Source organism: Aythya marila (genome assembly GCF_965140915.1).
Source record: "Aythya marila genome assembly, chromosome: 15".
Taxonomy (NCBI): domain Eukaryota; kingdom Metazoa; phylum Chordata; class Aves; order Anseriformes; family Anatidae; genus Aythya; species Aythya marila.
The window spans coordinates 6,482,562-6,507,930 of record NC_139056.1 but is presented as its reverse complement, the minus strand read 5'-3'; the positions used below and the strand labels follow the sequence as shown (position 1 = coordinate 6,507,930).

Below are 25,369 nucleotides of genomic sequence, written 5' to 3'. Positions count from 1 at the left end.
GGTTTAGAGGACCAGCAAAAAATAAACAAAAATCAAGACAGAGCTTTTCAGAGCTTCTAGCAACCCTATCCCAAGGTAACGGGGAAATATTTAGCAAATGAGCAGGGGCACTTTTGTTCCCATAAGCTCTTTGGCTGGCAGGGAGAACAAGGCTGAAGAGCGGCAGGTTCCTCTTGGAACAGCTCCAGGGCCAATCTCTGCAGTCTCCCTCCTACGCCAGCTGTTGGGACGCCAGCTGATCAGTGGTATTAGAAATCGCTGCTTTTGGTTTCTTTTCTTTCCTGTTTGCCTCACCTACCTGCCAAGTTCCCAGGCAGCGTTTGTATCTGCTCTTCCCATGGCCCTGTTTGTCTCGTACCCACAAAACACACTACAGCAGCTGTGAGTGTGAACATTTCAGCTACACCTCAGTGACACTAAGTGGAGACAAGTGCTTTTGGGGCAACGGAGTTGTGGAAAGAAGGGGGCACCAAGGAAAGACTTACCTCATCATCCTTCCAGTCCGAGAAATCAATCTTGAAGGAAGGCAGGGAGAATTGCTGGCTTACCCCCCTCTTGTAATGAACCGTCTCAGACTGCAGAGAGGGATTCTTTGTGCTGTATCTGAAGAAATGGGGGGAAAAGAAAACTTGCTGTAACAAGTGATTGCTCTCTGCTAGGCTCTCATTCATTCACGCCTGTCTGCCTTTCAGGAATCGAAAGTGGCAGCTCTAAGAGGCAGAGCTGGCAGGGGCTGGCAGCCATTCATAGGGAATACAAAAAGGGAAGGGAAAGGCAAGATGGTGAGCGTGGGGAAGGGAAAGCAGCGCAGACAGGCAAGGTCTGATCGGATCCATACTGACCTGCCTGGAAACACCGGGGGTCAGAGGAGTAGTGGGGTGCAGCAGCCTAGCAAAAGCTAGCTCACTAAATCCAGAGCCGAGGCAATGCTGGCTTCCCACCCAGCACACAGTTATTTTCTGCAGGAAACCCAGGAAGAACGAGGAGTGATCACACAGCGTCAGCACACAACACAGCACCAAAAACTCTCCTGTGGCTCTGCAGGACAGGTCTGCAGTGAGAAACACTGCTTGGCATGGGCCCATCCTGGTGGGACCATCCTTGGACTGACTCCCCAGCCCTTCACATTCCTCACGCGCTTCCCCAGAGATGCCCCACGGAGCCCCCCATCAGTCCCCGGTGCCACCTAGGGGAGTCACAGCTCTCCCCGTCTCGAGCCCCGGCACTGACACACCAAACACCTCTGAGAAGGGGAGCACCGCTACCAGCCAGCATCCTCTGCACGCAGAGCCCACTGGGCACCTCCAGCACCAAGAGACATTTCACCTCCTGCTGCCCAGTGAGTGACTTGCAGCGGGCTTCAGTGGCAAACCAGGATTTTTGGCCCCTTTCGGGCGGGTGGTTTCAGAGCCGGAGGTGCACAGCCTCTCACAGCGCTGGTTCTGGCACGGGAGGGGAGGCAGTGGCCTCCAAAGCAGGGTGGGAACATCTGAAGCTGGTTTTACTTCCAGCCTTTGTGCTGTTGAGCTCCCATCAGTGTGTTCAGAGCACGCTGGCAGACTGCACAGAAAGCAGAAGAGCCCTCGTCCAACAGGCTTACAGTGCAGAAACAGCAGAGCTCCCCCAGCACACGGACAGACAGGTCTAGCTCCAGCTCGACAAGAACGACGTTACCAGGCGGTCGGGACAATGGGATGTTCCCTCTCCCACACACTACCCCTTGCTTCCTAGGCAGAGCTTCATAAAGCGAGCCTGGGAGGGTGCTGGCTTCCAGCCACTGCAAACATCGCTGGGCGGCTGCAAGCCTGAAGCCCTGATGACTGCTCAAACCCGACTGCTGCTGGCTGGGACCAACCCGTCAGCCAGGGGACAGGCTACAGGGACGGGTGGTGCATTAGAACCAGGAACCCTACGTTGAGTTTCTCCTTAATTCGACTGGGCTATCACAGAGGACATCACCAGAGGGGAATGGAGGCACTGCTTTGCTGTGGCCTGTTCAGCATGAAGCCCTGTTGAGCAGAGCAGTTAACAGAGCGTGCACAAAGGCAAAGAGAAGAGAATCCTTGCTTGTAAAACAGGATTCGGTGCTCCTGAGGACATTCAGCTGTTCTGAAACACAGACACGGCTCACAAACCACCAGCTATGTAAGCAAAGGTTGGAAAGCTCCAAGCTGCTCCAGCCTAACCACACGTTGTGGAGGAGTGCAGCACACCAGAAGAGGAGAGCAACACAAAGCTTTTCTGCCTCAGAGCTAATACCTTCTGCTCTCTGTAGGCAAGGAGCAAGAGCCGGGCAGCTCACTGCCAGAGGTGGTGAAGCAAAAGCCACAGGAGAAGCTCAAGGTGCACGGTCAGCCAAGAGCTGCAGAACCGAGCGTCACACCTGGAACCACCTGCCTTGAAGAAAAGGCCGAGCTGGAGGCCAGCAGAGATGACCACAGCAGACACAGCTGAGCCTTAAACTACAAAAGCAGCAACAGAAAGTTTACACTCCAGAGCGTGGACGATGTAACAGGAGCAGTGCACGTGCAGAGATGTAATGGGGGAGACGACCACCAGTGGCTAGAGGACAAGGTGCAGCAGCAGCTGCCCCTGCTTCCTGCCAAAACTATTTCATGCACATTTTCTCTCTTGCTTTCAGAACTTAACCTCCCTAAATCTCCTCCCCACAGCCACACTTGGTTGCTTTTTGAATGCACTTTTAGCACCCCAGCCACTGCACTCCCCTCCCCAGTCAGGAGGGAAAGGCAAGGCACATTCTCAGGACCCAGCTGATGCAGAGGCCAAAGGAACCCCACTTCCACATCCACCCACCTTGGCTTGGGGGGGGGACAGGCTCCCAGCACCCGTACCCCTGCCAGTTACGGGCCTCCCTACCTGATGTCAGAGTGCAGGAGCCCCCAGGGATGGCTGGCTGCCCTCCAGGGCTCAGGCCAGCATCATCCAATCCAGAGATTTAAAGCGCAACCATTAAGATTCATTTGGCAGCTGAAGTTATAAGAACCTGAACACCAGTAGATGGTGAATACTTATTAATTCCTCTCGTATCCAAGAGGAAAATCCAGGCTCCCCACTGTCACAATCTGCTGCATTTCCCTGGAAGCTAGCGCAGTTCCAGCACCCTCTGAGGATTCAGGAGGCAATGGGCTTCCAGGCTTACCGAGTGTCACAAGATCCATGTTAAATTCTAAAAGGCCATGATGAAGAGCAGGATCACCACGTGCACTGTTCTTCCTGCCAAGGTAGGTGCGCTGTTAGTTATGACAATGCCTTACCCTCAAAGACTTTGGAACTGCGCTGAAATTGTGCTGCTTTACTAGAAGGTCTCACTCCATCCTTTGCATTTAAAGCACGGTGTGGGAGAGATCAGAACGACAGATCTTTTGTGTGTGAATTACAGAGCGAGCGATTGAGTGAAGTTTTATTTACTGAGTTGTCAAGCACAATGAATAGAGCAAGCCTGTATCTGGCTCCTTTTGTGGCTCTCTCAAAGCTTCCCAGCTCTGCAGAGAGGCACAATTCTCCCTGTGCAGCTGGGAAGGCAGGGGATGGAAAAGGGGCTTATCTACGGTGACAGCAAGTCGGGAACCTACTGGAACTGAAGGGCACAGGAGGAGCAAGTGGTCGGGATGACATGCTCTGCAGCAGCACTGGGAAAAAGGGGGAAATATACTCGTGGAAAGTACCACAAAGGCAGGAGGACCTGCATATAACAGTTCCAGAAGCCCAAAACAGCGTATCTGAGGAAACCAAGCAACACTACCCAGGGAGAATGGGGCAGAAGAATACGAGCAGAGATCTCTGCTTGTCCACACCACAACTACAGAGGATTGAACTAATGAGAAAATCCACCCATCTGCCTTTTCACTTCAAGGGGGTATTAGGAAGAAGTCCCATAGCTCACATTAGGCTGGCCATGAAGAATGTTTTAGTATCTTCTCATCTGGACAGTTTCCCGCACCAGGCAGAAATCTCCTCCAAGTTGAGAGTATGCAAGGGGGCCCTACTGAGAAAAATCACAGAAGTCTTAGCAGAAATGGGGTCAGATAAGGTTCCCACCAAATATTTAAGAGAAAACCAGATCACAATCAAGAGATGTAGGAGCTGCTGAGATAAGACACAGCCCCTTCAGAAATTCTGATTAAAAAGCTCTCAAGGTATCTAACAATATGCCAACTCTGACATCTCTCCAGATCACTCATGTTTCTTGCCACAGAGAGCATGCCTGCTGAAAAAAAAACACATTTGTAATCCATGTTCTGCTGGCACACATTGCTCTAAGTCCTTGAGAAAGGAGACAACCCAGGTACGCAGATTTCCTGAGCTAAAGAGCATCACAAAAATACCAAGGAAGCCTCCCCAAATGAACCAATTGGGATTTCTGCCTTGGAAATTTTTACTGTCTGGTCCACACTGCCAAAAAGCATGTCAGCCTTGGATTTGGACACTCAGACTGAATGCCTGGAGACCTGCAGCCAGTGGTGTATTCACAAGTCTTCTCTCCCCTGCCTTTGGTGCTGTGAGCTTACAGCAAGCTCTGAAGAAGTGAAGAAGCTCTGCAGAGGACAGCTCACGGTCCAGAAGGGAGACCTAAAAAAACTGCCTTGCGATCGCTGGCAGCTCAGAACAATGAAGAAGTCGGATTTGTCCTATGAGATCAGTTCCAAACAGAAATCCCGGTCCGTATTTTTTTTTAAACCTGTTTGTTTGCTCGGGTCCCCCTGACAGCTGTGAGAATCCCCAACAATGCGAGGTACCACACGACTGCCTGCAGCAGCAACCTCCAGATTCACGCACCTCACCTCCTCCTGTAACCTCTGACACATTTTCACTCCCACAGAGCAAAACTTACACCTCATGTTGACTGCTTCCTCCCCCTTCCAAACCCTTCCACCCCCAAGTCCAGCTGTATAACAGAACCAGCAGATGAGATGCTGCAGCACGGGGATTTTGAGAGAACAGGAAATAAATTAAAATTATTTCCCAAATCTCACTCCTCCACTATCAGCTGAGAAGCACTCACCGCCTGCGAGGAGAAGCTCAGCCTGTGGCTCAAGCAGCTTCTCCCCAGACACAGTCCAGGCTTGCTGCTGGGCACCTTAATTAGCTCCCAAACCACCAGGGACATGCTGGTGCTTGGGAACCTGCTGAGCTGAGCTCTGTTGCCACACGCTCACTGGAAGCACAAAAAGATGGTTTCTGCTAGGAGTGTGCTGGGTCTGTGGACTGAGAAGCACCGAGCAAGGACCCTGGCCAACATGCCTGAGTCGCGCACAGCGCTGTCCAGTCCCCTTTCCTCAGAGGAAAGCATACAAGGAACAGCAGGATGCAAGTAGCACCGTGGCCCCAAGGTATTATTTCTGGTTACTAACAGCTGTGAGATAGCCTGCACTTGGAGGAGCCTCTCAACGAGACAACAGTTCTCTTCCTTCGGCACAGCTCTGCATGTTGCTTGGCAGTTTGCAGAGAACTGAAGACAAACCAGAGTTACTGAGGAGCCGCACAGGAGCTTTAAAGGAACTCAGGACCCAGCTCTTCCACTGCTGCAGGCTGTGGCTGCCTGGCAGGCTCCAGGTCCTCTTACAAGTGATGAGGAGGGAGCCGGTCATGTCCTGCTGATGTTCAAAGGGGCCAGGAGTTGGTGTGGAGCAAGCACATCGGTGCCTCTCTCTTCCACCTGCACATCTCCCGTTTCAGGACAGGATCTGACAGGTCAGCTTTCAGGGAAGAAGGAAGTTGAACAAGCATCCCGAATAACACAAAGTGATTTTTTATTGATAAAACAAACACTAACAAAACATAAGAAGGCCACAGACCCAGGTCTCAGTCAGAGTTAGGCAAGATCCAGCCCAAAGGAGCTCCCACGCAGTTTGGAAGTTAATCAGGTGCTCGGCTGGCGTGCTACAGTCACTGCCACACGTGCTCTCTCCTCCTCCCCACCTCCACCCAGGATTAAACTTCCACTCCAGGCCAGGAGGAAACAAACACCTTACCGTGCCACTGAAACCTCACCATCCACATCCTGCTCCAGCACCTGCAGACATCTAGCCTCAGCTGCTGAGCTTACTGCAGGGAGAGCTGCACTCACGACTCTAAGCGGGCTTCAAAGCTGGTACTTACACAACAGCTACAGAGGGAGGCACAAAGGCCAGAACTTTTATTAAAGACAGCGGGTTTGTCTGTTCAATGAAATCTATAGAATTTAGCTTTCCAACATGTGAACTTTGTACACTACGGTCCCTTGGGGACTGGTGTCTGCATGGATCAAAGCAGGCTTTGGCTGTAAAGGCTTGTGCCTAGCAGAACACAGCACTTGCCTCTGATTTCTTCACACAGAAGAAATCTCTCTGCACAAAGAATTCATATTAATCACCACAGTCACCAGCCAAAAACAGCAAGAGCACCTTTCAAAGGCCCTGAATAGACAGAGGCTATTAAATAACCAAAAGGAATACGAGTGCCGCTGTCTCTCCTACACAAGCTTTAGTGAAAACAGCCATGCGCTGAGCTACACATTTCACTCGGATTTCATTTTGTGAACCAACTATTCAAACCTCCACACGCAGACGAAATACATGATCTATTGCAGTGTCACGTTCACTGTCAGCCTGAAAGACTGTGGTAGGATGTTTGTAATGTGTAGCAGGCATTGCAAAATAAACAAGGAAATGGGTTTTAAAAATTCCAGTACACCCATTTGTGTATCAGCAACACAAACAGCACGGTCCTAAAAAAGGGCAAGGACTGACAGAGCTAAACTGGACTGTTTTCATTGCGTTGTCTCTCTATAATGAAGAAACAGAGTTTGGCAATATTATTAGGACACGAAAGAGTATCTTTTCTGCCCAAAGAGGAAACTCTTTGTCATAAGAATGGACTGCAAAACTCAGATCTCTCACATCATATTTATCATCAGCTCCCGATCTGCCTGGATGGTTCACGTCTTCCGAGCTGGCTGTTTTAAGTGCTTCCAGCTACAGGGCTGGTTTGACTTCTTCCCCTGAGGAAACAACCACTGCTGTCATGATTTAACTGCACAATCCTTCCTGCTAGTCAGCAGGATACCTACAGCTGGAAAATTCCTGGGGGCTCTCCCAGGAACAGCCTAACAGTGTGCACATCGGGGCTTCTGCCAGAAAGGAAAGGATGAGTTCAGCGAGCACACACAAAAAGAATATGAACACCTCTGTAGCCCGCTCCAAAAAACATACCTGTCCCCTAAAACCAATCTGAGGGCATGAACACGTGAATCATTCACTGCAGGGAAAGGCAGGCTGTGATGGGGAATTCCTTCAACTAACTCTTCTCTAGGAACTGCTGAGAAGTACTGTTAGCCCTGCAAGGACAACGCCATAGAGCCTCCTCTCATTTATCTGAGGGAAACTACAGGCTTAGCAAGTAGCTGATATGCAGCTTCCACACCTGCATGCTCATGCCTCCCCTGCGCTATGGCAGAGATTCTCACACCTTTTAGCCCACCCTGGTCACCCTTTGCCTAGCTCCTACATGCACACCTCCTCTGGCCTGCCCAAAACCTGCGCCCCAGAGTTCACCAAGCAGACCAAACCCAATCATTCACTAATCCCCCATCCCTAAAATATCCTTCTGACTCGACATTCCAGGTTCTCTGTCCCACCAAACGTCTTGCCAGGGACCCCATCCCTGCCCAGCTCGCTCCCAGCAGTGCAGGCCACAAGTCTCCAGCACTGCGTCATACCAAACGCCATTGTTGGTCTCCTCCATTTGCTTCCCCTCAGGAGTTACTTCTCCATTTCAAGGCTCGACTTGTGAGAGCCCACTCCTTGATCTATCTTGGCCAGGTGTCCCTCATGCTACCGGCACCAGCTGAGCCAGCAGCATCCTCAAATCCCCTCCAACTCCTTGTCCAGGAGCACTGCAATAACCCAGGAAGTCTTTGCGTGAGATGGCCAAACCCCTCCACCAGAGGGGCAGAGCTGCCTCTCTGACTAGAAAACCCAGTTAGCGTCACAGATTCTCACAAGAAATTTGTTTGTAAGGCGTTTTGAAGGTGACAGGTACTATTTTGCCTCAATGCCACCAAGCCTTGTCCTCACGGGCGAGCAGTCAAGCAGTTACCACAGTGTCCCCAGCCAAGCTCTTCTCTGCTTTCTACCCAGCTGCAGGGAAGCTGAAGCCAAAGAAAAGGACAAACTAAGAAACATCACACTGTCCAAGGCAGCCAGGTTACAGACTAACTCCCCAAGAGCACACCCACCGCTACCCAAAGATGAGGGTGGATCCCCAGGGAAGGCTGTGCTAAAGCACATTGGCGAGACTGCCATAGGGAACACAAGCCAAGCAGGCCCACCTGGCAACTTCCCAAACCGAAAACAATGGAAACAACCACAAAAATAAATAAAACTAAGGATAACAGGGGTCCTGAGCTGTTCAGAAGCAGATCACCACAAATTCCCTGCCACTAAAAAGGCTCCAGACACAGGTAGATCTGGTTATCTTTTGGGTCATCCACCCATGGTCCTCTGAGAACTAACGTGTCTTCATATAAAGTCTTTGAGCTCACCCTAACTGGGAAAAGACATTTTGATGGTCAAAGCAGCGGGTTTAAACTAATTCCCATGTTGTCCAAGAGGCTTCTACCGATACCCTCCATAGCACCAGAAAGGACTGGACATCTTTCCACAGGAATATGGCCACAGAGGCATAGGCAGCTTTACAGCCACGAACAGCCTCACGTATGCTTCCTCCACACTTTACTGGTCACCTACGGCCCCGCAGTGGTGACAATCCAGCTCCCTGTGAAATTCGGAGTTCAGCCGTTCAGGACAAGAAGACAGTGGTTGGGAGCTACGTGGTACCAAGATCTTGGCTGGGAAACAGCGTAGCTGAACACATCTCTGGGAGAGTCTGCTGAATGCTCTGTGAGACAGGTCAGTACAGGCAGCACAGGCCCATACTGAGAAAGCCAGCAGCTTTTAAACAGAGCCCAAGCTATTCTAGGAGGAAGCTTCCTGGATTGCAGAAGCACTTCCCTCTGGTCACGGCTAGCTAATCATAAAGGCAGGCCTACAAAACACAGGCAATGCAGGTGCCGTGGCTCCAAGATGAGCAGAGGCTCTACAACAAGCAGTGCCCCTGCTCACCAGAGCCACCTCCCCTCCCAGCCCTCCTCCCACGCCAAATTGCATGAACACAACAATGTTCCCAGCATGAGCTTCACAGGAGCAGGAGCGCTGATGCTATCAGGATCCCGGATGCTATCAGGTTCAGCAGTTCTTCCAGCAGAGAAGCAAGAATAACTCGTTTAGCACTTCTAAGGAGCCATGCTGCAGGCCAGGGACTAGGAGGAAATTTCTGCTTTAGACAATGGTCCAGAAAGTTTCTCCCATTTTAGGAATTAGCATCAATTCAGGAAAGTGGAAAAAAAAAAGTGTTTTGTTTTAAAGAGAATCTTCTTCACAAGCACTGGACACAGCAATAAAGTTTAGAATTTATACACAGTGCAGCTTTCTCACGTGCTTGTTCTTTAAACATAGGTGTTAGCACCAAAGTAAATGGAGAAAAAGGGAAAACTACCACCCCACACAGGGGGAAGCTGCATTCCCATTAATGCACTAAAAATGCACTTAGAGCTCAAAGAATGTAGCCCGATTTTTTTTTTTCCACTAGAACTTGAAAATAATAAATCAAGGTAATTATAGCACTGCCCTTTCAGAATTGCTTTGCAAAGCTGAAATCAGAGCTTCAAAAGGATTTTTTTTTTTTACTAGCAGCCAGCAAATCCAGAGAAGCAGAGATGCCTACTTCGGGCAGCTGCACTAGCCCCATGACGTGCTTCATGAGCCACTTCCACATGGAAAAATAGCCTGGGTTGAATTAAAGCAGCTTATAAAGTCTTTGTATCTTACTTCCCCCAGCCCTTATTACCTACACATCTGCATGAAATCAGGATCATGCCTTCCAAAAAGTTCACTGGCTTCTGGTGCAGCCCCCCACGCCCCATTCTTATGTAACATTTATCATCCAAGAACTCCAGAGCAGAAACAGACAGTTCATTACTCCTGCACGATGGGGAAATTAAAGTATAGCTTATTAAATAAAAGGCCAGCAGTGGAAGCAAGAGGGAAATCCAAGTGCCCTGACTTCCAACATAAGGGTTTTGTGCACTAACGGGGCAGCTCAGCATCGTCAGCCCCGTCCAGTTAGCAAGGAACGATGTCCGACCACTGATCCTGGTTTCGTGCAGAGGCAGGCAGGGTTCATGAACAAAGGCTTCTCCTCCATCATCTGAACAGAGATCCGTCTTTTGGTGAACCATGGACAGGGTGGATTAGAAACTTTGTGTTTTCAAAAATATTTTTCTCTGAAGTTGAGTTATGTTAACTTCCAGAAACTCCATCCAGGAATTAAATTTACAGCTATGTTTGCTGCATAAGCTTTAAAGAACAGACAACAGAACTGGGGGCAGCCACTAGCTTAGTGCATGGTATGAAATTTCAGTAAAACACATTCTTAAGTGAACCAGAAACTGTGTTTTCGACCTCCAATTAACCGATAGAGTTCCGAGAGGAGAGAGCTACTAATTACAGAAGTGAAAACACAGTCCAGAAACAATTAGTTCTACACAATAATAGCTTAATGGAAGTATTACAGATATTATTAAAGGCAAAACTTGTCTTAATAGCCTTTAAAAAGTCCAATGCAGAGCAGTTAAACCAACAAGAATGTTAAAGTGCTGGTCTTGGGTGATAAACTTATACTTTCCACCCCAGCACGGCTTGGTTAAAAAACAAAATGAAAAAACACATTTTTCTTTCAGAATAACATTTTAACACAAGAAAATGTAAAACAAAGAATCTGAAAGAATAAATTCAAAACTATATGCATATTCTTTCTAGACTTACAGTCTTCATAAAATATAGTACAAAGTTTGATCTGAAGCTTACACTGAGTTGTAAATGGGAATGTTTTGTTGTTACTGATCAGTGGCAACCAAATTTTCATTTGGGATAAACTAACAAATGAGTATGCAAAACAAGATTGAAATAAACCAGCAACTCTTGTTTTAGACTTAAGCCATGCCTGAAGTTTGACAACATAAATGCATCCACCCTGGCCACAGAGGCCCTCAGCTCTCCCCACTAGCCCACAGATGGTTTCTTTCTTATTTCAAAGCACAAGGAATGCTCTGCAGGGCAGCACAAGGGAAACTGGTCGCCTGTCCACGCTGTACCTGTATTAGGAAAAGAGGACTTCAATCTCCAAGGCTGCCATTCCAACACTTCACTAGCACTAAATTCACAGGAAACCTAAGGACCTAAGAAACAGAACATGGAAACTTTATCAGGATTTCTAAGGCACCCATGCATGATGCTGATGCTGCATTCAGCTCTGCTCAAGAAAACCTGGATCTAAACAGAAAAGGTTTTCCGAGTTTGGTGAAAGATATTTTTCAAGCACTTAGAAAGAGCTAATTCACTACCTTCCCCAAAATAAAGGCAGCCACAGGCTCAAACGGAAGCGAGGGGCCTAAAAATCCTCGATCAGGATATCCTCTAGTTCGGAGGAATGCACATCTGGATGGGAGCACTGAGCTTGTCTCACTTCTAAAACTATTTTCTCATTGATCAATAGTGGGCTGTTTATACTCTGCATAAAGCATACAAGCCATTTTATGGTCATCATACATTTCTCCCCGCTGAAACCTCTGAAAATCACTCAAATAAAACTTCACCTTACCCCCAAATGAAGAGCACAACTGCAGAAGCCGTCAGCACAGCGTGCACAGAGCTGCTGATCAGCCAAAAGCCTCTACTAGAAGAAGCCAAGAGCTTCTGCAGCCTGAATCTTCCTTTATCATAGAATAAGAAGAATTCTTTAGTCCTATGGTTATTGGAAGCCTGCAATGATGTACCAGCAGCTCAAGGATACCTACCACACCTAAGAGTAAGTTTCAGCCACCCTAACCCTTAATACAGAGGGGAAACTTTGTACTTTTACTGGATGCAGTGTCGATTGGAAGGGTTTAAACATGGTGATTTAGAGAAAAAGGCTGGAAAATGTGTACAGATGCATTACTAGAATGAAATATATGAGGAAGACTCCACTGACCACGTTTGGACTGTTCTTTTCACAGCTACCCAAAACATTCTGTATGTACCAGGGAACATACAGACAGGGCTGCTGGGCAGTAAATCCTCCTAACAGCCATCTCTCAATAGCCTGTTCTGAGGTGGTCATTCACGCCAGAAGGGGCTTTAGGTGGGCCTCAGTTGCACACAGACTCACTATGTAGAAGTCAGACTGAACTTCTCTTTGGTGGCCCAGATGCTCCCATCCCAGGGAACACAGAAACCCAGTGACCTGGGTGATGTGGAAAAAACAGGTAGCATTTGAGGGGAAACGATGTTTGTTTGTTTGAATTTCATAAATCATCTTGCTTACAAAGCATACAGCCATGAGTTCCTCTCCTTTGTTGCACACAAAATGGTTTCCCCACACACAAAAGATGAACCAAAAAGGGAATGAGAGGAAATTGGCTATGTGGGGGGAAGGAAGTGAAAGCAATATTCAAAGCTATCAGAATATATCAAACAAAACTGAGATTTCACCTGTGGCAGCATTGTCTAAATGGTGATTAACAAGAGATGTTAGACATGCTTATTGCCCAAGAGCTCCTGTACCCATCCACACGCCCACAAGCCCAGGACTTACACGGCCATGCCACCGACAAACTCCTCCGTAGCCTGGCAGTAGATTGTGATGGCAACACGGGCATCTGCATCGAACGTGAACTCCAGGCTGTACAGGACTTTCTGCTTCCCGTTCTCCTCAGTAGGACTGTCAACATCATCTTTATACCTGAAAGACAATGCCAGAGGATTAAAACATCAGGCATTCATTAGTGACAAAGTTCACTCTGAAAATCAGGACAAAAGTAGTCCAATCTAGGTGTCCTGGGCAGGCAAGGCATTGCAGGCTTCCACAATGCCCAGGAGATTTCCATTCTTTCCTCTGAGGAAATTTCTTCCAAGATTTGTCCAGTTATTATGACAGGTAGAAAGTTATTTGTCCAAAGTGAAGATGTGAAGCACAAAGTGAAGCACAGAGATGATGTTGGGGATCTTCCCAGTCTTACAGCTGTAGGAAGAGCCAAGGTGACCATCAAATGTCAGGAGAAGAAACGTTCATGACTGAAGCTTACATACATTTATTAAAGAAACAAAAATTAAACATTCGACTGCAAAACTGATGCAGGATAACCAACTCAAAAATGAGTTTACAAGGTTTTTCAATAAACGTAAGGGGAGTCATAACTTGGATTTGGGCTACCGGACAGCTGGATCCAACTGTGCGGCGGCTGATCACCACCACAGATTATTCCTCCTTCCTGCCCCAGTAAAACAGGTGCTGTGAAGCGCACAGGCTCCAGGGCAGTGAGGTATGGCTATGGATGAGCAGTGAGCTATGGCGTGCCGATGGCCAGGGAGACCAGCAGACCCTGGAACAAGCAGCAAATGCCACGTACCATGTGGAGAGCTCCCCTGCCCCTGAGCACCAAGCGACAGGGGGAGGATGTGATTCACTGGCAGAGCAGAAGCAGATTCTTAAAGGTAAGTTCAAATCCCACCGTAACCCTACAACTTCAGGTACCACGGTTAGTTCGTGTGCTGTGTAGGAATGGTGGATGCAGCAGGCTGGCTTTGAGGAGCGTACAACAACACTGCTTTGTTGCCCAGCCCCACTGTCCGTCAGAGGCAGCTTCGCTGCCAGGATGCCTGGGTCCACGCCAGGCAGCTGAGCTATTCAGAAGCTTGGCACCATCCCTGACTTCCCAGTATCAGGCAGCCTCTCCCTTCATTAAAGGGCCTCCACGAACATGCTGCACTGATGAAAAGAGCCAGGAATGGGCTAGGCATACCTCCATAATTCAATCTAAAAATTGTCAAGGGAGTCCGTACTTACCAAGTTCACCGAGATGTAATAACTGCTGCCTAATTAAGAGAATTCCAGCATGTATTTTACTTAATGTGCTGAACAAGAATGAAATGTTCAGCTCCAGCAAATTAATACAGAAAGTGCAAAATAAAGTTCAAGAGCCACATAATCAAATACCTTACGTAAACACTTGTAACAACGTGACCTCAGTGAAGCAGTATCTCTATGGCATACACTTGCATTCCTGTCTGAAGGAGTTGGAGAGCTCAAAACAAGACTTTTGCCAGACATTCACCTACGTCGGAACAGTAAATCAAGCTAGAATACACCCAACATGCTAGTATAAAAAAAGACAAAACCCAAGAACTGGTAGTCTAAACACCTGCAGCAGCCAAGATACAACAGCCAGTTATAGAAGAAGATTATTTTCACAGAAGCAAGCAGCATTCAGAGAGTAAAATCGTGGCACTTCAAGGATGTACACAAGCAACACTCTAGCCAGCAGCGCAGGTTTTCATAGAAAACATAGAGTGTAGCTTCAGCATTTTGTGCTGGATCAGCCCAAGAAGACAGAAGGCAACAAACCACTCACGAGCGTTACGCGTGTCCAGAGAAAGCAGCAGCACAAGCTGCAAATCACCTCTTCCTCCACTGCCCTCCTCTGATCCAAGGTAGGCAGCAAAGGGCAAGAAGAGCAGATCTCCAGGCTAACAGACACTTGCCTGTTCTTCCAGAAGAAGTAGAGTAGGGGAGAACCAGCAGCTGTTCCAGGCAGCCACTGATGAGAGTTAGCTCATAGACCTTTTCTCATCGCACACGTGGGCAGGAAGGCATAAGATACAGATGAGATGAGATGTGCGGATAAATGGATTACATCAGTCTCAGGGCAATCACCAGATGAAATAAGAACTGGCTGCCAGCTCTGTGAGCACTCATTGCTGTGCCATGATGATCTACTCCAAGTCCAAAGACCACGCTGAAGAAGAGTGCAAGCCGGGGTGCAACTGCTCCAGGAAACACACTGCCTCGTGAGCTGACCCTCCTGCAACTGGAAGTGCCTCCACAGCCTTCAAGCCAGGACCAAGAGGGGCACGAGACAGACACGAGACTATCTTTTACTGCCAGTGGTTAACAGCAAAACTCGTGCTACCCTCCTCTGAGGCTCCCAGAGCCTCATTCTGTTGGAATTTAAGCACTCACATGAGGCATCAAAGACTCAGAACTTTGACACCAATATCCACAGGATTTTAGCTTCTCTCCAAAGCTGTTTTAAATATTCAGGATTTGGCAAGGCTCAGGATTTTGTCTGGTCAGAGCAGGGCAGAAAGCCAGGGTGAGAATTTCCTCATGTTCTTCCACAACGCTCTGTACTCCAAATTATGGATCAACACCCTGTTCAGACATGATCAACGGATTTTCAGTTAAACACACGCAGAACCTAATGGCTTGCAAGGACCAAATGGCTTGATAAACCATCAAAATCTAGCTGGTACCTAAACCCTCAGCTCAGCATTACTTTATTTGGTGAAGGAAGTGAAAATTTAACTGCTTCTGGAAAGAATCTCCAAGGTTTAAGCACTGCTTGCCTACAAATCCAGGTGGAGAGGGCACAAAGTGCCTATACATGTACAGAGGGAAAAAGGAAAAGTCTCCAGTCCAGATCTGTGGAAAAGCACAAGACGGACTGTGCCCTTGGGGACTGGCAATTAAAATCCCATTCTCAGTCTACATTGTTATAAAATGAAATAGAATAATGGTGGTGGTGCTGTCGTCAGCACTAACGCAGCAGCACAAGAGCCTGTGAGAGCCCACGAGGCAAAGAAAGGATCGACAGCACTGGGAACTGCAGGGATGCAAACCCTGTCAGGGCAAAGACACTGCCAAGGCACCTGGACATCACTTTCCAAACAGCCCAGGAGCTACAGCTCTGCTTGGGAGGACAGGACGTGAACTCACAGAAAGCAAAGCGACAGAACTGCGTGTACTACACTCGCCCAGCTCCTCCACTCACAGCAAATCCTCTCCCTTTGAAAAAAGCCACGTTCCCCTCGGCTCCCAACAGATGTTGTGCTGTGTATGCGGACGTTTGCAAGGAGAACGAAACGCCCTTTCCACAGCAAGTCCTGGGAGGAAAGGGAGACTTTTGTCTAGAGAAGCACTTCCCACCCTTTAGCTGAAAAAGCTGGACAGCATTCGGAGCAGTTCATCGGTGGTTACTTCTTCAGACATCCTGCCTTCTTTTCCTGCTCAATCAGTTTTGAAACCACTGGTATTTAAAAAAAAAAAAAAAAAAAAAAAAAAGATAAAAACAAACTCTTGTTTTGCATTGTTATGACTCAGATTACTCACATTGTGCCACGCTCTCCGAATCACCTTGGCTGAGAGCTGAAGCTGGCCCCCTGCCAGTACTCCAGCCCGTAACACAGAATTCAGAGCGACTCGAGGGCCGTTGAGAAATGCTTTGGCTGGCCACCTGCCCAGCCGCCCTGACCAAAACAAAGCGCTGTGTGCTGGGCCCCAGCTCCTCAGCCATATGTTTGGAAGCGGGCAGCCCAAGGGCTGTGTCAGCCATTGCACTTAACCCAAATTCACATTTCTGCTGGTGCTGCTTTAGATCTCAGTGTTCCGCAGTGAAAGGTAACAGATCTCCAAGATTACCCAGGCCTGCTAACGGGACGCAAGCCATTTAAACAAGCACATAACGCTCCCACCAAACTTTATCCTGGCAGCAGAAGAAACCTGGGGAAGTTTCACTCAAGACCAATCAGTCTCCCCAGCCAGTGACTTGCACCAGAAACGACGACCTGCTGGCTTGCACAACAATGCAGAATGGAATCTGTCTGCACGGTTTATTGACCTGACTAATATCTTCCATTTGTGCTAATGATTCCAGGCAAAAATCAAGGTTTTATTTACCACTCCAGTTTCTCCTGTAGACAGAGACCAGGCACTGGTTCTCTCTAGAAATACAGATTACTTAAGTCCAGGGATAAGAAGCACGTGAACTACATGAAAGCTCTGATGAAACAAAGATTTGGGATCCAGCTATTTGTTCAAAACCTTATCAAATGCAGTTTAGCCCCGGACACCAATCGCTGGGTTAAATGAAACAAAGAGTTCAGGCAGGAACAGTACCTCACGAGACGGAGAGAGTCCTTGCGGATATTCACCAAACTTCTCAGCGTCTTCACAGGCTCATGTGGAGCTGGAGTTACATAGGGAAACTGAAATAAAAATGCAAATAATTGCCTTATTATTGCACAATTGAAGGTAGCAGCATGCTACCTGACAAACAATTTACCCCAATCAAGGAACACCTCTAAGTGTGCTCAGTACAACAGCAGCCACAATGAACAGCAATAGAGAATTATATTTACGGATAAATAAAGCCTGTTTCTGAGTGAAAATCGTGCTCTGGCCCAGCAGTAGTTCAAATGAGGAGCATGTACTTTAACAAGGGGCTTTCACGAGGTCTTTTTCCGCACTCTGAGTTTGCAGTGTAGAAAGCCTTGCTCTCATGAGCTTTTATTTAGCTTTTATTTCCACTAAAGAAATGACCTCCAGCATGAGCAGCAAAAATGCAGCTTTCACGTGTGTCACAGCATGCAAACAGCGACATGGCTGCTAATCAGCATGCAGAAGCTCTGGATTACCAGGGAGGGCTCTTTTATTCTGAAACAATGAGGCAAATGTTCCGGGGGAAAAAAAAAGAGAGAGACAGGAACAGGGGTCTCAGTCTAGTTCATAGTCAAGAGACCTTCTCTTTAAATACAGGAGGACATGGCTTTGGGCTGGAATTCTCCACGCTGGTCACAGGACCCCCACGGAGGTGAGCTGCGTGCTGTGGGGCCCACCACCCTTACAGCTGTGCCTCCTGCCTGCTCAGGGCACGCTGAGGCAGAAACGTGCGCTCACCCAGCTGCCAGACCTGGCAGGTGCTCAGACTGGGAATGCAGGCACACTCCTCAGAGCAACAGCCCGACACAAAGACAGAGCTCTGGGATGGGCTTTCAGGCTGGAGGTTACTCTGGACGTAACCAGCAGCTGCACGAGGGTTGTGGTCCCTCGAACACACAGCTCTCCAGGACACAGCCCTGCAGCACTGTCCGCTCAGGGCTCAAAAACGGATCGGTGGGATGAGAAACAGAGACTGAAAGAAAACGTGCTGGTTCCTGACCAACATGAGAATGCCACAGAAGGTCCCACGGCACAGCCACAAGCAGCAGAGAATTGCCAGGGTTGGCTTTCACTTTCTTTGCAACCTGACTGCTCAACGCTGTGGTCAGCGGCACTGCTGCACGCAGAGCAGTCAAGACCTCAGTTATTCAAAAAAAGAGAAATTGGCCCAATTCCACAAAGCAGCTTTGCTGCTGCATGTTCGAGTGTCTTCTCTTGAAGATTAATCAGAGCTGCCAAAGGGCATTAACTTCACATAGGCAAACTATACACCACAACAGCCTCCCTCTCTTAAGCCTGTTTGGCAAAGGTCCCACTGTGTCAGTAGTACTCTCACCCACTCCCCTGTGAAGAAATGATGAAATTCAGAGCAAGGATGTCGGCAAGGAAACCCAGGCTGAGACATGCAGATAACTGAACTCTGAGACTCCCAGGTTAGTCCCTACAGCCACAGGCACAGGGGATATTGAACCGAGCTGTGTCTTCTGCTTTCACTGGCAGTCACAGGGCAAAGGGAAAGCGGTCAGCTTTTAATCGCTGCCCTGCACGCAGACAGCACAGGGTGTTTGGCGAGCACCCCCAAGCCTGCACAGCAATGTTAGCACAGAGGAATTCCCACGTAAAGTCCCTCCTTCCTAGTTCTGCTGCTCACCTGCACTTCCTGCTTAAACAGGGGCTCTGCATTCTCACTTGTCCTCCCCTGTGGAGCCCTCTGAAATAACCACGGTCTTGAGAAGAGAAGACCAAGGGCACAGCCCTTGGATAACTCAGAAGGGAGAACGTGCTCATCCCCGGTACAAATTCAAAACATCAAGGCATCCTGCCTCAGTTTCCTGCAGCTGTAAAGCAGGATGAGACTAAACACCCTCTGAGCTCTACGAGCACGAATTAACTAATATTCACAGCTTTTGTGAAGATGAGAGCCATTACATCTTTTTTTTTCTTTTTCATGTTTTGAAGCTGCAGAAACATCTAGGAAACAGCTGGCAAAGCAAGCAGCTCTTTTCCCTTTCCTCTCCGGGACTCTGAAAACGTCCCCAAATGGCTCCTACTCGGTCACCTTTTGTTTTCAAGCAATTCTGAGATACAAAAGAAACCTCAAACATGACCCTTTACCTGCCCCTCACGACAGCGCTACTGCCTGCTCCCACAAAACAAGCAAATCGCTGGAGCAGGCAGCTTTTTCCAGTCTCATAAGACATCTGTGAGCCCCAAAGTACCTCCACGTTCCAACTGGGAAATCGGAAGAGGAGGCTTTCTGAGCAAAAAAGTGTAACATGGACAGAATGCAGGAACTTGCCTGAACGGGTCTGTTCCCAAGGAAGTTTAGATCCATGTTCTCACCAAAAAGGTAGCCCTCGGGGTGAGGGGTGTCAAACTTCTCGCCTCCCATAAAGAAGTGACTTGCAAAGTAGTTTCCTAGAAAAAATAAAATAAAATAATAATAAACACCAGGGAACAGAAGGGCTTGGACATTATGATTTTCCCTGAAGGGTTTTTGTTTGGTTGGTTGGTTTCTGGGGGGAGGGGAGGGTTAAGGATTGAGCCAAACATGCATTCACTTCCCTAGGTGCAATGCACAGAGAGCACATTTATTTTAAAACGAGTCACGGCAGCAGCAAGGAATCATCCGAACGGTTACGGGGGCATTACGGAAGGATTTGCAACCCCTTTAGCTAGGAGCAAGCGTAATTTACTCCGAAATGGAAGGGCTTTCATGAATGGGTCTGTTTTTGCCATTAAGGCTTTTTTTTTTGTCCTTTATGCTTCAAGAAAGCCTTTTCTTCCTCTGCACAGATGGCAGTGCTTTACCGACGAGTGCTCCCTACTGCTGAGCTCAGCTGACGAGCACCCAGCTGTCTGCGGTGCAGAAGCACATCGCTCTTCCCAGATACCACCACCGACCTCAGCATCAGTCCAGAACCTGCCTCGAGTCCACGTAAGGAAGTGTAGGTGCTCCAGGTGACAGACAACCTTTTCCCAACCCTCCCAGAAGCAACAAATTACAAATAATCCAAGCTGCAGGCTCCTAGCACAGCTAGCTCAACCCAGGACACGCCGCCGTGGGTTATGCTGAGACTAAGGCTCAGAACAGCGTGACGAACGCTGGGCGTTAGGAATTAATTTCACATTTTACATGGGTCAAGGAGGATTGTGTTTTGGAGCAGCTCATCTGATTAACCGTGAAGACAACGCTCGTGCAGGATGCCTCCGAATCGCAGCAGCTGGTTAGCAGGGTCGGAGTCAGCTCCCTCCTCACACGTGGGTGCATTTGGTACTTGGCAAACGAAATTTTGTGGGGCTTTCCTGTGCCTTCCACGTCCCCAGGCTGCTCCTCTCACCCACTGCCACCAGCAGCCGAGACTTTGCCCAAGCCGGCGATGAAATGCTTTGGGAAAGCTCTTGTGGAAACGTCACACCAAGGACTGAGAAACCTCAGGAGAACTTCCAGAGGGAAAAAATGAGGTTTCTTCCTTCTTCCGTGCAAATCTGGTCACCAGGATGCCCTGCTTCCACACACCTGGCACACGACTGACAGAACTCGTAGCGTCTGTGAGAACGCATTAACACCCTGCTGCATCTCGGGGCTCTGCTTCCAGCTCCACGGCAAACGCTGCTTCAGGTTTTTATCCAGTCCACGCTGCCTCAGGGACCCTGTTCCCACGCATCCCGCAGTCTGTAGGACACCCCTGGCCTGCTTTATGCGAGCCCAGCTTCACACAGGGCTCCGTGACTACAGGGCCAAAAAAAGAAAAGAAAAGATCTGGGGATTAACCCTGCACAGAACCACTACAGCCAGAAAGCCACCAGCAAACAGCAGCCACGTGCGTACGAGGAACGAATCCCACCAGCTGGGGGGAACGAGAAACAAAAGACAGAGCAAAGAGAAAACCGTGCCCTTCCTTCAGCTTGAACTCTGCCTGAAACTTCCCTTCCACAGAGTAGGTTGGCACAAAATATGGGAGAGTATCAGGGAAAAGAACAAGAACAGGGGATGCTGCTAAGGTAGGTGAAGTAGAAGTGGTAGATGCAAGAGATACGGTGGCAGGGGAAAACCTGACGGTGTCTGGGGAAAAAAAATAAAATAAAAATACCAAACATCCAGAAAGTCTGGCTCAGTAACTGGTCTCACGCAAGCTAAACTGGACCCAAGGCTCCTCCCAGGCACCCAGCCGAGCACACTGCTCAGCACCGAGCCCGGCGTGGGGGCAGGCCTTTATTCTCACAGCAAACAACAAACCAGGCCGGCTTCAGAGAGCTCCCACCCGGCTCCTTTTTGCTCCCGCGAGGCCAGGTTCTACAGTTTTCTCGCAAGAGGCTACTCCAGAGGGGGACAGCTGGCTCCAGGGCACGTGCATGCGCTCCGTGCTGCAGATGAGCTTGCAGGAACAAGAGCTGAGCTGGGGAACGAGCTGCAGGAACACCGGAGCGCTGCTGGCTGGTTGCTAACGCGATGGGGGCAACACCACGCATCGTTCTGCTGCTCCAGGCACAGAAGCAGAGCGAGGACTGGGAACTGCAGCCCCGTCTCCCCGTGCCACAGGACAGGCAATGAGGACGACCCGCACCCAGGACTTCGGAGGAACAGGCAGGGCATCTTCCCAGATGGATTCGGCATCTTCCCAGACGGATTCCCAGCTACCACACCACGCAGAGGTTGCAGCGAGGCCGCTGAACGACCTGCCCGTGCCTCTGGTTCCTACGGACCGAGGCGGATCCCACAGCCCCGGAGCACGACCGGCGCAGCCGTAACCACGCCAAAAGTCAACAGAGCAGCGAGAGGCCGTGACTCAACGAGGTGGCAGCGCCGGGCGCAGCCTGCCAAAGCAGCGCCTTCCCTCTGGGACTGCTTGGATCACAGCTGGGATACCCACACGTTGTGCTCGGGTCCTTTTCCACCTGCCTAACAGGGCTTTATGGCTCCACAACACGAACCTGTGTCCCCCAAAGCAACCCCGACCACGGCCGGCGGCCGAGCAGAGCCGCAGCAGCTCGCCCAGGCACCCGCTGAGAGCCCAGAGCAGTTTGGGTTTGGAGGGAAAGGACACGGGATGCCTGCAGAGGAGCAAGCTCATTGCTCCCTGCCCTCTGCATCCTCACCAGTGAGGTTTGAACAGCCTGGGGAGCGCCAGGAGGTCAGGAAAACCCCTCAGCGCACACCGAAATGTGTCACACCCCCTCTGCCAGGGACCTTCTTTCACCCTCCAGCCCGGCAGCATTCAGGACCTGCTCTTCTGCAGGGAGTGCCCCCGAGCTCCAGCAGCCCTTCTCCCTTCCCGAAGTCAACAGCCCCCTTGTCAGACAAACCTGGGGAAAGCAAAGAGAAAGAAAGCCCCAGGCTGAAGCCAGCAGGCTGTCAGGAAGCCCACAAGCGTGACAGAAAGCTCAGCCACAACTAACAAGCACCTGACTGCCTTTAAAGCAAATATATATATATATATTTTTTAATCAACTAAAGCAATAGCTGCTTGGTTTCACAAGGGAGGTGCTTTTTGACAGCACGGGGGACAACAGAGCCCTGCTGGGTGCATGTGAACACGCAGACCGGACCTGACTGACACACAGCTAAAACGCAACACGCCATTAAATCCTGGCCCAGGTAATTACAGCAGCACAGAAACACCAGGATGAGGATTTCAAAGAAGCAGTTTAATGTTCATCATGTGTGGTAGCAATAATTAATCCAGCCTGCATCTAACATCCTTCCCAAGTGTCACCACACGTCAGGTGCAAGCTGTGTGTGTCAGGGACTCGCTAGCAGGGCCCAGGACACAGCAGACAGAGCTCAGCTGGCAGCTCGGGGCCTTTCCCTGCCTGCAAACCTGTGAAAAGGCAAGGCACAAGGATGTCGGGGCTCTGCTTGAGAAGATTTTCCCCCTCCTCCCAATGGAAAGGGGGAACCTGGCTCCCCTCATCACACGGCCCCGATCTCACAGCCATAAAGTACCGAGCCTCTGAGCGGGGCCACACCGCACCTGCCCGAGCGGGATGGAGGCAGGGAAGGAGCTTGGGCTGGTGCTCTGCAGCTCCCTGAGCCTGCCTGGGACGCCCGCAGCACAACACCAACACGGGCACTGGGCAGCGAGCGGCCGTCCTGGGAGAGAAGAGCTGCTGAGCTTGGTGTACGGGAATAAGGAAAACATCGCACGAGGCCCGGCTGGAGATGGGGGGAGGCACCGGGTCACCATCACATTGCTGCTGGCACCCCAATATCACTGCTGACACCCCAATAGAGGTGCTGGCACCCCAAACTGCTGCTGGCACCCCAATATAGGTGCTGATACCCCAATGTCACTTCTGACACCCCAATAGAGGTGCTGGCACCCCAGTGTCAGTGCTGGCACCCCAACCTGCTGCTGACACCCCAATATAGGTGCTGATACCCCAATGTCACTGCTGACACCCCAATACAGGTGCTGGCACCCCAAACTGCTGCTGGCACCACAATATACGTGCTGATACCCCAGTGTCGGTGCTGGCACCCCAATATCACTGCTGACATCCCAACCTCACTGCTGGCACCCCAATGTCCCTGCTGTCACCCCAGTGTCGGTGCTGACACCCCAACCTCACCGCTGTCCCCCCAGCCTGCTGCCCCCCAGCCCCTCCGAACTTCTCCCTCAGCAGCCGCCGGCTGTGAGCGGCTGCCGGGTGCCGGGCGCTGCCCGTGCCAGGAGCTGAGGCCCCGCCGCCCCTCACGGCCCCGCCGCCCTCACAGCGCCTCAGCCCCCGGGGGCAGGCACCGGAGGGGGGGGGCGAGGGGGTGGCTCTGAGGGGCCCGGGCCGCCCCCAGGCGCCGTGCCCGCGGCCGCGAGGCTCACCGGACTTGGGCGGGTAGCGGTAGGCCGAGTTGGCCTGGATGTCGATGTCCTCCACGCCCGCGATGCGCCGGCTGAGCAGGGAGCCCATGGCGGCGGCGGGGCCGGCCGGGGGCGCGGAGCGGCGGGGAGCGGCCCGCACGCGCACCCGTACCCCGACCCCTGCCCGCCGCGCCGCGGGGCACGCCGGGAAAGCGAGTCCGCTCCCCGCCGAGACTACAGCTCCCGGCACGCACCGCGCCGGCAGGGGGCGGGGCTCCGCGGGGAGCGGGGCGGGGGGGGCTGCCCTGCACGGGGTGCGTCGTGCAAGGGGATGGGTCCTGTAATGGGGATGCACGGGGCTGTCCCTGCACTGGGCTGCACCCTGCAAGGAGATGGGTCCTGTAACAGGATGCACAGGGATGCACTCTGCACAGGATGCATCTTGTAAGGGGATGCACCCTGCATGGGGATGCACCCTCTAAGGGGATGCATGGGGATTCTCCCCGCATGGGATGCACCCTGCACAGGGCTGCACCCTGCAAGGAGATGGATCCTGTAAGGAGATGCACGGGGATGCACCCTGTAAGGGGATGCATGAGGATTCACCTTGCACGGGGCTGCACCCTGCATGGGATGCACCCTGCATGGGATGCACCCTGCACAGGGATGTGTGGGGCTGCACCCTACACGGGGATACACCCTGTAAGGGGATGCACGGGGATGCACCCTGCACAGGAGTGCACAGGGAGCATGCATGGAGATACACCCTGCACAGGCGCATGCACCCTGCCTGGGGATGCACGGGAGCATGTACAGGAATGCACTGTGCGTGTGGATGCACCCTTACAGGGGGTGTAACCTGCATGGGGAGCACGCACAGAGATACACCCTGCACAGGGATGCACTCTGCACAGGGGTGCATGGGGAGTGCGTATAGGGATGCACTGCACGGCGATGTGTCCTGCATGAGGATGTGCATGGAGTATGCAAAGGGATGCGCCCTGAGCAGGAAGCGTGCACAGGGAGCGTGCACAGATACACCCTGCACAAGGGTGCACCCTGCACGAGGATGCACAGGGAGCATGCGTGGGGATGTGCTATTCAAGATGCTGAACCCAGCACTTGTTCTTGTTAAACTTCACGCAGCTGGTGACTGCCCAGCCCTCTAATTCATCAAGGCTTCTCTGCGAGACCTCTCCACCCTTGAGGCAGCCTACAGCTCCTCCTAACTCAGTGTCAGCTGCAGCCCTACTCAGAGTGTGTTCAAGTCCTGTGTGCAGTCACTTCTGAACACTGGAAGAGAACAGGCCCTCCGATGGAGCCTGGTGGAGCCCCCCCAGTGACTGGCTGCCATCCTGCCATCACCCCATTTACCACAACCCTTCGAGCCTGCCCCATGGGCCAGCTGTCTGCCCATCACATTGTGTATTTATCTACCTGCGTGCCAGACATTTTGTCCAAGGGGACACCGTGAG

At 50.7% G+C, this 25,369-nt stretch overlaps 1 protein-coding gene across 3 annotated transcripts in view; it reads right to left on the bottom strand.

The window, feature by feature from the left end:
- The window catches only part of MGRN1 (mahogunin ring finger 1), a 51,080-nt gene extending 26,991 nt beyond the window's left edge, over nucleotides 1-24,089 (bottom strand). For all 3 annotated transcript variants that reach the window (XM_082772076.1, XM_082772077.1, XM_082772078.1), the window contains exons 1-5: nucleotides 23,916-24,089; nucleotides 19,394-19,512; nucleotides 17,053-17,141; nucleotides 12,694-12,840; nucleotides 486-603 (exon numbers count right to left, since the gene is read on the bottom strand). In XM_082772076.1, coding sequence (XP_082628202.1) covers nucleotides 486-603; nucleotides 12,694-12,840; nucleotides 17,053-17,141; nucleotides 19,394-19,512; nucleotides 23,916-24,003 — 561 coding nt within the window. In that variant the 5' untranslated portion in view covers nucleotides 24,004-24,089. The remainder of the gene's footprint in view (nucleotides 1-485; nucleotides 604-12,693; nucleotides 12,841-17,052; nucleotides 17,142-19,393; nucleotides 19,513-23,915) is intronic.
- Between the last annotated feature and the right edge of the window lie 1,280 nt (nucleotides 24,090-25,369).